General features: G+C 43.2%; 1 protein-coding gene across 3 annotated transcripts in view; it reads right to left on the bottom strand.

Moving 5' to 3' along the window:
* The window catches only part of LOC110519988 (leucine-rich repeat flightless-interacting protein 2), a 72,618-nt gene that overhangs the window by 1,684 nt on the left and 58,546 nt on the right, over positions 1–12,388 (bottom strand). Inside the window, exons 6-13 of one of the 3 annotated variants that reach the window (XM_021596926.2) lie at positions 10,885–10,977; positions 10,597–10,689; positions 10,225–10,317; positions 9,945–10,092; positions 1,144–1,193; positions 694–811; positions 428–507; positions 210–314 (exon numbers count right to left, since the gene is read on the bottom strand). In XM_021596926.2, coding sequence (XP_021452601.2) covers positions 210–314; positions 428–507; positions 694–811; positions 1,144–1,193; positions 9,945–10,092; positions 10,225–10,317; positions 10,597–10,689; positions 10,885–10,977 — 780 coding nt within the window. Of the gene's footprint in view, positions 1–209; positions 315–427; positions 508–693; positions 812–1,143; positions 1,194–4,558; positions 9,233–9,944; positions 10,093–10,224; positions 10,318–10,596; positions 10,690–10,884; positions 10,978–12,388 lie in introns of those variants that run through there. The other 2 variants (XM_036974113.1, XM_036974114.1) reach the window with 2 other exon arrangements.

Here is a 12,388-nt window from a genome sequence, read left to right as displayed (position 1 = left end):
TGCTGTTTCTTATTTAATCACAGGTAATAAAAAATGCTCAACTGGGACCACTGGCTGGGGTGACTTCTTTGAACTAAACACAACGCAAGGAGAGTACAATTAACATCTGTTACATCAGAAGCAATGTTCTGACGATTGTAGGCCCCTGACATCTGGTCTCTGCATAGCAGCTTGATTCAAGCCACATGACTGACAGCTGGGGGCCATACCTCTCTCTGCAGCTTGCGTTTCTCAGCCTTCAACTCGTCTTCCACTTTCTCTGCATTCTCTGACACACCCTTGTAGCGGGTCACCTGACCCTCGAGCCTGGTAACCTGCAGATTGGTGAGATTCATGAGAATCTCAGCCAATAACGAGTCAAATTAATAGTAACTATCTGTGATGATTATCGCTCTGCAATCAACCAGGTTAATGGCAGTACACTTACATTCTGTTCCAAAGCGGTCACCTCCTGCTCTGATTTTACAAGTTTGAACTTCAGGTCACTAAGTTGCCTGCTGGCATCTCCTGCAAATGTGGGGGGGGCGGGAGAAAACAAGATCTGATGTGCAGCATATGAATACTATGGAAATCGCATTGTTAGGACTAACATTAATTTATGTCTCGAGTTATTAATTTCAAAGGTCACAACATTTCAGGTGTGTGTCAGATGCCAAGGAACCAAAAGGCCTGGATTGGAGCTGTGGCTCTTACTCTGCAGGTCTTGTATGTGGGGGTCTGTGCCGTTCTCCAGCACCTCACCCTCTGGGCTAGAGCCCTCAGTCCCGTTCCTCAGTTTCTTTTGCTCTACTTGGGCCTTCAGTTTCTTCACCTATAGGGAGGACCACATTCAGAACATAGTTAAAACATCTATCTGTATGTAAGTGAGTGACTTCACATTGTACAGTGACTTCAATTTAGTCCAGTCACCCATGCACCTCGGTGTATCGGCCTATCATTTCAACCAAGCATGATTTAATGTTAGTTATTCTCTACACAATTTAGCTGCAGCAAGTTCATTTTAGGTCCTACAGATTCAGATTGAGAAAAGTTGCAGCCATATAAAAACAAATAGCAGCAACACAAATGTAGCCAATTCAGTTGGGAAGTTCAGCTAACGGAACAAGTGACCCAGACAGACTATGGATAGATGTCCTTCCTCACCTGTCCTATCAAGTTCTCCCGCTCGTCAACCAGCTTCCTCAGGCGGATCTCTGAAAGAAACACAGGTAGATCAGATGAGCTCTAAATCTCGCTTCACTTCAGTATTACAGAAAATGTTGGACAACTGCTTACAGAACAGGATCAGTCTCACATTAAATACACATTAAAAGTCTCACAGAACTTCTCAAAATTATCAGTACAACTTTATGAGTAAACATCTATAACCCATTTATTACACAATTGCATTGGGTTCATGCAAGAACAATCATAACAACTTGTAAAACCAATGTTGACATACCAGGGGTGGGAGGAGCCAAGTACATGGACAGGGAGGGGCTGAGTCAGAGTGGGAGGAGTTTAGAGTCCCTTGATGCATGCAATGGAGCAGGTGTCCATTGGGAGAGGATATGTGAGGGGTGGGGCTATGGTTAGCATGCAGAAACTGTGGAGAGGACACTCAACCTCTAGGGCATTTTTATGCTAAACAGCGAATGGATGAGGGAAGACAAACATAAGAGATTTGCTCGTGCGTCAATGACAGGCAGACACCACTACATATTATACTATAATGCATAAGAACTACAGTTCCTTTCTCAAAGCTGGTAATGACTTACTTTATTCATTAAGGAAAAGGGTCAAGGTATTTCCTTACAAAAAGTGCACATGAAGAAACATTAAGACCAGAGATTAACAAAGGAGTCATATTCTTACACTGTGTACAACTTGTCTAGCAGTCATATCATTATATGAATTCAGCACACCTGGCATACAGTGCCTTCGGAACGTTTCTGACCCCTCGACTTTCTCCACATTTTGTTATGCTACAGCCTTATTCTGAAATGGATTTAAATTTGTTTTGCCCTCATCAAATCCACCAACAATACCCCATAAAGACAAAGTGAAAACAGGTTTAGAAATTCTTTCAAATTAATGAAAAATAACAGTAATACCTTATTTACATAAGTATTCAGACCCTTCGCTATGAAAATCGAGATTGAGCTCTGGTGCATCCTGTTTCGATTGATAATCCGTGAAAATGTTACCACAACTTGTTTGGAGTCCACCTGTGGCAAATTCAATTGATTGCACATTATTTGGAAAGGCAAACACCTGTCTATATAAAGGTCCCACCGTTGACAGCGCATGTCAGAGCAAAACCCAAGTCATGAGGTCGAAGGAATTGTCCATAGAGCTCCAAAACAGGATTGTGTAAAGGCACAGATCTGGGGAAGGGTACCAAAAAATGTCTACAGCATTGAAGGTTCCCAAGAACACCGTGGTCTCCATCATTCTTAAACGGAAGAAGTTTGGAATCACCAAGACCCTTCCTAAAGCTGGCAGCCCGGCCAAACTGAGCAATCGGGGGAGAAAGGCCTTGGTCAGGCAGGTGACAAAGAACCCGATGGGCAGACTGGAGCTTGTCAGAGTTCCTCTGTGGAGATGGGAGAACCTTCCAGAAGGACAACCATCTCTGCAGCACTCCACCAATCAGGCCTTTACGGTGGAGTGGCCAGACGGAAGTCATTCCTCAGTAAAAAGGCACATGACGGCCCGCTTGGAGTTGCCAAAAAGCACGTAAAGACTCTCAGACCATGAGAAACAAGATTCTCTGGAAACCAAGATTGAACTCTTTGGCCTGAATGCCAAGCACCACGTCTGGAGGAAACCTGGCACCATCCATACGGTTAAGCATGGTGGTGGCAGCATCAGGCTGTGGGGATGTTTTTCAGCGGCAGAGACTGGGAGACTAGTCAGGATCGAGGGAAAGATGAACGGAGCAAAGTACAAAGAGATACTTTGAGAATATGCTCCAGACCTCTCAGGATCTCAAACTGGGGCGAATGTTCACCATCCAACAGGACAACAACCAAGTACACAGGCAAGACAATGTAGGACTGACTTCGGGACAAGTCTCTGAATGTCCTTGAGTGACCCAGCCAGAGCCCGGACTTGAACATCTCTGGAGAGACCAGAAAATAGCCGTGCAGCGACTGTGATAGCGAAATTACAAGATTGTTATAATGCTGTTATTGCGCCAAAAGGTTGTTTTATGGAGTAGAATGGGGTTTTTGGAACAGTCATCTGTGCGTGGTCTTCTAAAATTGGGCCTCTGGGGCTAAATGCTTCCAGTAGATTTACAATGCCTTAGGCCATATTCCATTCATGTGAGGGAGATGACTACGGTTTGACTGGAAGGTACCACGGAGAGATGGCTTGGGTATGGGTTTCTACACAATGAGAACAGTCTTTACAGCAGATACTGCCTGCTGTAAATTATTAGTATCGTTCATACCGATCCTAAACGTGACCCATTCCATACATCTGTTGTTTGTCATGAACATTCAGGAGGATGTACTTTGCTATAAAATGCTGTGGATCAAATCTGCTCGTTGGGCTCTCAACGAATAACCTACGGGTGGGTCGTCGACCTGCTTCATTATTGCAATAATTAATCTGTGTTATTAATACGTATTGAATAAAGTAATATCCTGATTGGTCTCTCCTCATTATTGATTAGAATTTCCATGACAAAGCTCCCCCATCCAACCTGACAGAGCTTGAGAGGATCTGCAGAGAAGAATGGGAGAAACTCCCCAAATACAGGTGTGCTAAGCTTGTAGCGTCATACCCAAGAAGACTCGAGGCTGTAATCGCTGCCAAAGGTACTTCAACAAAGTACTGAATAAAGGGTCTGAATACTCATTTTTTTATTTTAATACAATTGCAAACATTTCTGAAAAATATATTTTTGCTTTGTCATTATGGGGTATTGTATGAGGGGAAAAAAGAATTAATTTTGAGAATAAGGCTGTAACATAACAAAATGTGGGACAAATAAAGGGGTCTGAATACTTTCCGAACGCACTATACTAAACACAATGCATTTTTACAGTTTGCACATACAGTAATAGCCCAGGGCTTGGATTTCACCTGACATAGCCTACATGGAATTGACTTGTATCAAGGAGGATTTTTCAGTCAATTATTTTATGGCATGAGAGACTTGAGACAATCGCATCTGTTCGTTTTTTTCTTCATCAAACGCTTTTTCCTAACCATACCACCAAAGCTAGTAAATATATTTTTTAGTTCTGGGTAACATTTTGACATTGTGAAGATGAAAGGTATTACAATAAATGATGTGCAATTAATTGCTACAGCATTTGTTTCTCGTGGTAATTACACAATATATAGATGCTTTATCATGCATTGATGTAATACCGTCCCTTGAATAGATGAAAAAAGAAGAAATAAGTCATTCAAAAAAACATTATATAGGTGCTTATAGGAGAGTATGGGAGATGTACCCTGCCAGGGCCAATGTGTTCCAGGCAAGCAGTAACACACCTGATGGATTCAACTTATCAACTACTACAATTAGCTTTCTTAGTTGAATCAGTTGAGTTACTGCTTATTTGGGGGAAAAGTCTGCATGGTAAGATTACCCATCCCATTTTATGACCAACTTCCCAAAGCACTTAAGCAAAAAAAAAAACACCTGGAAAACATTAATGGTGCATTTCACATAGGAAAACGCATTGTACAATAATACAGGGACATAAGCAGAGTTTAAAGAAATAACAATAAATATATAATCCGCTGCAATATTGTCTACTCAACGTCATTTTACCCATGTTGATCTACAGGATGTCATGCACATTAACATCTATTCAAGATAATATAGAACAAAATCTCAAGACAATTAGATGATTCTGCACAGCATTTCACCTAAAAAAAAATTGTGTAACCCTTTACACTCGTGGGAATTGGCCTATATGGATAGGGATAAATTGAAACGTTTCTTACAGAAGAAATCACATACATAACCATGGTAGCAATTGAAAAGGAACAGTTTGGAGATGGGACAATTATTAGACCAAAAGGTGAGTGCACAACTCTTCACCTGACAATACTGAATCCTAACATTACACTGATTTTATGTGCTTTTTACATTTACTGTACTTTTTGCTGCATTCGTTAACAAATTCAGTAACATAAGACTATTCCTGGAGAATGTGGGGTAGGTGCAACATAAGACAAAAAAAATGACAAGGGTTTGCGTGAGAGGACTAACTGGTGTCTCCATTGTCTAGGAGTTTCGAAATTGTTAGATTACTTGTTAGATATTACTGCATGGTCGGAACTAGAAGCACAAGCATTTCGCTACACTCGCATTAACATCTGTTAACCATGTGTATGTGACAAATAAGATTTGAAGTGGCCATACACCTCTCCAAAGTGTGCACGGTTCCTAAGCAATTTCCAATGCACTTTTATGACACAAAGACGAGTCTTCAACTACAAAGGTACTTTTTGGAGTTCTCCTAGCTGTGCCGTTGAGGAACTAGAGTAAGTACACTTGTAGTTGTTTCATTTGGAACACAACACTTCATCCCCGCCATCACACAAGCTAAGTTATAAAATACAATTTCACAGTGTTAGGCTTTCACAAGGCAATTCAGATAAACTTTGGTGCACGTAGAAAGGAGTCATGACTGAATTAAGGTGCGTGTGCCCTGGCAAATTTGCTTCACAATAAACATAAGCTCATTCTGTCCAGAACGACCTAGGGTATAACGCCATGTCATCTTGCAACTGTACATCAAACATAGTGATCATAAACGTTGACACTGTATATGACATGATTTTTATGATTTGGAAATTTGAAGTTCAAATTTGGACTTGGGTGTTTGGCTTGCTTGTATGATGCCAAAGCGTTATTATAAACTTCAACGTCTCATCTTTCAAAATACATAGTAATCTTAAATGCAGAGCTTTTCCCTCACTCGGACAACCAAAAATGTACAAAAGTTGCCCAATTAATGGGAGGAATGGGGGAAACGTCTTGTGTTCAGTTCATGTTCATGTTCAGAACGGCTGTTTGTTAAACCCCATACAGCGTTGTGAAGCGCAGAGCCAGAGCTCTGACGTCATGTATAGCATGTTACTGCGCAGCCCAATTTAGGTGCTTATTAGTGCCCAATTCTGCCATTTTCAACCTGTATACATACGGGTACGAGTGTAAAGGGTTAATCGAAATGAGCTAAAATACCCACAAACATCTCTCTGATTGCTTTGGAATTCATTTGAATTGAAGGTGCTTCGGGCTCCAGCAGTTTAAACTCTGCAATTCCTATCATAAATATTTGCAGTTTCTATTGAGGGCAGACCTAAAAACTAGGTAATTCGTCAGTCCTCTTTCCCCTTGCCTTTTCCTGCCCTTTTTCGAGCCTGACCTAGATTGCTCCGTCACCCCCTGCTGAATATGTACTTTGACTACGTTCTCTTTGACCCATACAGGATTTTCCTCTTCCCCCTCCTCTACTGGCAAAGCCACTACCTCTGTTGCATTCTGCAGGCTCTCACTCTCACCTACACATTGTTGTTCAGACACACACACTCCCTCTGCAATGTCTTTCTGTTCGTATATTACACAAATAAGTGATTAGTTGTTGTTCTTTATTGGCATTCTGGCCTGCAACTCTGGTTTGTGCTTTTTCTTCAGGGCTTCTGAGCTATTCTGGTGCACTATCTGACCCCCGTTCAAGTGGCTGCTTTGCCACTATTGTGCTAACTCCCTCTACTGTGCCCTGCGGTTTTCCTGTTGACTTGTCCCAGTCTTCGTCATCCTTGATTGCCTTCTCTCTACCTGGCTCTACCTCCATTTTGTTGCCTTCCATCATTCTCACCTCCTGGCTGACCTCTTGGGATGTTACTGGAAACACATTTGCAGAAACCACCGAATCTAGGTAGTTAAAGTCAAACGATTGACCCTCATCAATATCATTGTCCCCCTCATCATTCCCCTGCTCACTGGGTCCAGGTACCTTGTTACCCTCCAGCTTGGCCTCAATGGGATCGTCTTGCTCTTCTGCTTCGGCCACCATAGTGCATGGTTTGCTTTCTTTGTAGCCCTGTTCCCTAAAATAGTTAATTGTCTCCGGAGTTTCTTTTACAGGGTCCTGTAGTCGTGTTTCTGTATCATCCAGCTCGGTCTCTGTGGAGATCCCTCCATTTGATGCCTTTTCTTCATCAAGTGTAACTGGCTTGTTGTTGTCATCTAAGTGCTTGTCAGCGACTGGACAACCAGGTAGATCCATCAATTGTTCAGGCTGTCTTATGGTCTCAGCGGCAGGGTAGTTGCTGTCGAGCGATGTGCAACAGTTCTCTCCTGATACATTTTTGCATTTATCTACACTTGCTGGCAATGCTATGGAAATGTCTTTATGTTCAAGTGCATTTTTACACTCATCTGGGCTCCCATTTTGTTCATCCTGACCTGCCACTTGCAGGTATTTTATGGCATTTTCGGTAACATGCTCTGGTTGAGTAATGACACCATCATCGGCGATAAGATCTTCAGGTGCCATGCTCTTCTCGAGCGCCGGTCTTAGAACTATGCGACCATGAAAGTTAATTCCCTCTTCCTTTGTGTCTTGGATTGTTTGAGTCTCATCAACCGAGACCTTGATTGCATCTTCTTCTTTGACATTGTTTGAATTCTCAGCAGTGGACTCTTTCAAGTCCAATGGACATTTCAGGTCAGCTGAAGAGTTCAGGCAGTCTACAAAGTTATCAGGGTTGGTTGTGTACCCTGACTTGTCTTTTTGGGTACCAGTATTTGTTGTGGATTCTAATTTCTCTTTAGGGTTATCAGCACTGGTTATACAATTGGTTATACATTGCTGGTTAACAGGATCCACAATACCAATGTCGCACTCATGGCATAATACTGATATCTCGCCTTCTGATTTCTCTGATTCCATGGAAGGTTTTTGGTGGTCCTTTTTGACAACTTCCTCACTCTTGGCTTGGTCCGTCAGACATACTTTGGTGGTTCCAATGGGAGGCTCCTCACTCTTAACCTCTACTCGGCCCTCTGCTAGTTGTTGTTCTTCTTCCTTCAGGTTCCCTCCCTCAGCTATGGTTTGTGCTTTTTCTTTAGGGCTTTGGAGTTCTTGATTTGGTGAACTACCGGTCCCCTCCTCTAGAAGCTCCTGTGTCTCGATTGTGATAACTTCCTCCACTACTGGCTCCTTATCTGTTGAGACTGAGTCCAGATCCTTTTCTGTTTTGCTCCTCTTGTTATCGTCTCCCTGGTTTTCATCACCTAGTGTCTCTCCCTTCTTGCCTTTCTTCCTCTTTTTGCCTCCTTGGGCCAGTGGCTGCATATCAGTGGCCTCTGGCAACACTTTAGCCTTTGATTCGACTGGGCTCTTAGTAGTATCAAGGTTTGTTCTTTGGGGAATCTGTGTGCTATTTTTCATGGAGACTACACCCTTTTCTGTTGTGCTCTTCTTATAGTCTTCCTGCTTTTCATCACCTTGGCTCCCTCCCTTCTTGCCTTTCTTCTTCTTCTTCTTCTTGCCTCCTTGGGCCTGTGGCTGAGTGTCAGTTGTCTCTGATAACGCTTCTGCCTTTGTTTTCTGAAGCTTAGGTTGAGGCTTACATTCTGATTTTATTGCGCTCTTACTAGTATCATGGTCAGTCCCTGGGCTAATCTGTGTGCCATTTTGTATGGTGTCCTCAATGGTTTCCCTAGGGTGAGGACATGAGTCTATACTTTTCACAACCTCTTTCCTCAATGCTATATTATCTTGTTCAGCTAATGCACCATATTCTGAGGTAGGCTCTTTTGTGTGATCACTACTCTTGGTGACTTTGGCCTCCATATCATATGCCTTGTAATCTTTTATTCCCATTTCCCATTTGTTTGTGGCCTCTACTCTCCCTTGCACTGTCCCCTCCATGCCTGCTGGTTTGTATCCCTCCCCCTCTTCTGTAAGCTCTTCCTCAGGAACAATTACCTCAGAATCGCAAACCGGTCCATGCTTGACCTCTACTACCAGTATGCCATTGTCAGAGTCTTTGTTGACATTACTGCATTCAATCTCAACCCCCAATTTGGGCGAGCATGGACGAGCCACCATAGACGTTTCGGTTTCAGAAACACCAGTGAGGCTACAGGGAGTGGGCGAGGTCAGATGGTTCTCTTGAACCGCCTCATGTGTTTCCACTTGCTGCCTGGACCTTCCTGGATCCACCATCTTATCTCCTCTACTTCCCAATTCCATATCCTGAGCTCTGCCTAAGAGATCATGAGGGGAGAACGTAAGGGTGATACTGGCCAAACACTGTATTCTGGTGTTTCAAGAATTGTCATTTTTCTGATGATCAAGATCTGTCATTTGAAGCTGGGCCAATTAGCGCAAAGCAGAATTTGAAAGAATTTGGCCAAAACCTAACCAAAAAGGAAAAGAAAGAAAGGGAAGAAGAATAGGAGGAGATCACAAAAACAAAGTTCTTGAACGTAGATGAATTGTCAAAGCAGAGGAGTAGGTCAGAGGCACCTTGGTACCTCAAACTTTGGCAAGCTGCAAATCTTTTAAACTTTGAAATGTCTGCTGTGGTGTTATTTTGCTTTGGAGTCACGCTCCCTTCCACAAATCAGACAGCCATATGACCATCTCAATATGAAACCACTTTGTAGGATACACATGGCACCAAAACAAGGGTGTTTACGCCATGTGCTTTAAATCATGGTTCAGATGGATTAATTCAAATTAAATCAGGTGTAGGGGTTTCAATGGGTTGGGAGGAGAATCAGTAGTGAAAGCTTAAAAGTTAGTTGCCGAAGTCCCCAAAAAATTGTGTCAGTCAACCAAACTCATGTTACATATAGAGGTTTGCATTAGATTGGGTGTGGGTATGATTTAAGTTAGCTATAATTTGGCAAAGCTATGAGGTAAGCAAAAGATGATTACAACATATGGCGATATTTGTCCCGTAATGGTGCTTACCGAGCATGATGTTCCCCCCTTCCGTGGGTGACGTCTTGGAGTCCTGAGCCAATTGATAAGCTGGATCTCTACTAGCAGACCTTTCAGTTACCATCTCCACCTTTTCCCTATTGGTGGTCAGGTCAGGTCCGAGGACAATTCCATGTTTCTGGGTAGGACATGAACACAGACTGATGACAGGCTTTTGGGTGTCACAACAGTAAATTATTGCTGCATAACTGCATAACAGGGGCCACTGTTTCATATTCAGAGCTCCGACTCCCATGAGATGACAAAGTACCTTCAGAATATCTTTCAGCTGGACCAGCTCATCCCTGAGCTCATCTCGCTCATTTTTGACGGCGTCCGAATACTCCTTTTGTTGCTCTAAGGCCTGAGCAGTGCCCCCAGTGGTGGGGAGGAGGACGTGCAGGTGAAGAACAAAGGAGTGATATGGGTGATGGAAGTGAAAGTGAGCATACAGAAAGTGAGGGTACAGTATACAGTTTCAAGTATTCATGCACTTGGCTAAAGTTAACTTCTCTGCATAAGTGAATAATTGTATTTTAAGACCACAACACAGGTGCACATATCACAATTGTGTGCGGGGGTTTACACATGCATACACCAAATGTACTAACAAAGTAAATGGATCAGAGTTCACAGGGCATACCTCAATCTTTTCATCCTTCCACTCTACTGTTTCCTGCAGGACAGATATTTCCCTAACAAAGCTGTCCTGCTTGAGACGCAACTGACAGATCTCCTGGACAGTAGAAAAGCAGAAGATGATAGAACAAATAGGAGAGAGGGAGAGTGTGTGGGAGAGGAGTGAAAACAGTAGAATATCAGCATGCAAGTAAGGAGACCGGGGAAATTCAGAAATAAGAAAACTGAAAGGTGGCAGTTAAGGTCGTTTCGGCTGATCTGACAAGCTTGGGGTTTTCCTCGGAGGACTCACCGTTAGTAACTCCTCGCTCTGTTTTAGCGTTTCTTTCATCACGTTGAACTGGAACTGGAGCACACCGTAGGCATGTTTCTCACACTCAAAGTCCTGGGAAAGATGACAGATGTTTGAATGGCCTAACTATGCAGTGATCATTTTGGCCCTAAACAGCTGCCTTTATAATCCAGGAAGTCGCACTAGCTACATTAGTTGTGGATTAAATCAATTTGGATAAAGGGCGTTGTACACTATGAATTTAGGGATTTGTCGGCCATAGAAATCCTTGGTCGGACCGCCTAAGCGTTTATTTTTGTTGGATCGTCTAAATCCAAACAGCGTAATATATACACTGAACAAAAATATAAAATGCAACTGCAACAATTTCAAAGATTTTGCTGAGTTACAGTTAATAAGGAAATTAGTCAAATAAATTAGGCCCTAATCTATGGATTTCCCATGACTGAGCAGGGGCGTAGACATTGGTGGGCCTGGGAGGGCATAGACCCACCCACTTGGGACCTAGGCCAACCCACTGGGGAGCCAGGCACAGCCAATCAGAATGAGTTTTTCCCCACAAAAGGGCTTATTACAGACAATTTGCTGCTATAACAGCCTCCGATGTTCTGTGAAGGCTTTCCACTAGATGTTAGAATATTGCTGAGGTGACTTGCTTCCCTTCAGCCACAAGAGTATTAGTGAGGTCAGGCACGGATGTTGGGGATTAGGCCTGGCTTGCAGTCGGCATTCCAATTCATCCCAAAGGTGTTCGATAGGGTTGAGCTCAGGGCAGCCCATCAAGTTCTTCCATACCGATATCAACAAACCATTTCTGTATGGACCTCATTTTGTGCACAGGGGCATTGCCATGCTAAAACAGTAAAAGGCCTTCCTCAAACTGTTGCCAGAAAGTTGGGAGCACAGAATCGTCTAGAATGCCATTTTATACTGTAGCGTAAGATTTCCCTTCCCTGGAACTAAAGGGGCCTAACTGGAACCATGAAAAACAGCCCTATACTATTATACCTCCACCAAACTTTGCATTCGGGCAGGTAGCGTTCTCCTGTAATCCGCCAAATCCAGATTCGTCTGTCGGGCTGCCAGATGGCGAAGTGTGATTCATCACTCCAGAGAACGCGTTTCCACTGCTCCAGCGTCCAATGGCGGCGGGCTTTACACCACTTCAGCCGACGCTTGGCATTGAGCATGGTGATCCTAGGCTTGTGTCCAGCTGCTCGGACATGGAAACCCATTTCATGAAGCTTCCGACAAACAGTTCTGATGCGGCTTCCAGAGGCAATTTGGAACTCTGTAGTGAGTGTTGCAACTGAGGACAGAATTTTTTACAAGCTAGGCACTCCTGTTCTGTGAGCTTGTGTGTCCTACTATCCTATGACGGTGCCACGTTGAAAATCACTGAGTTCTTCAGAAAGGCCATTCTACTACCATTCTACTACCATTCTACCATTCTTACGATCATTGTCCTGTTGGAAGGTGAACTTTCACCCCAGTCTGAGGTCCT

This window comes from Oncorhynchus mykiss, chromosome 3, assembly GCF_013265735.2.
Source record: "Oncorhynchus mykiss isolate Arlee chromosome 3, USDA_OmykA_1.1, whole genome shotgun sequence".
Taxonomy (NCBI): Eukaryota; Metazoa; Chordata; class Actinopteri; order Salmoniformes; family Salmonidae; genus Oncorhynchus; species Oncorhynchus mykiss.
Note: the sequence above shows the minus strand (reverse complement) of the source record. Positions and strands in the feature narration are given on the sequence as shown.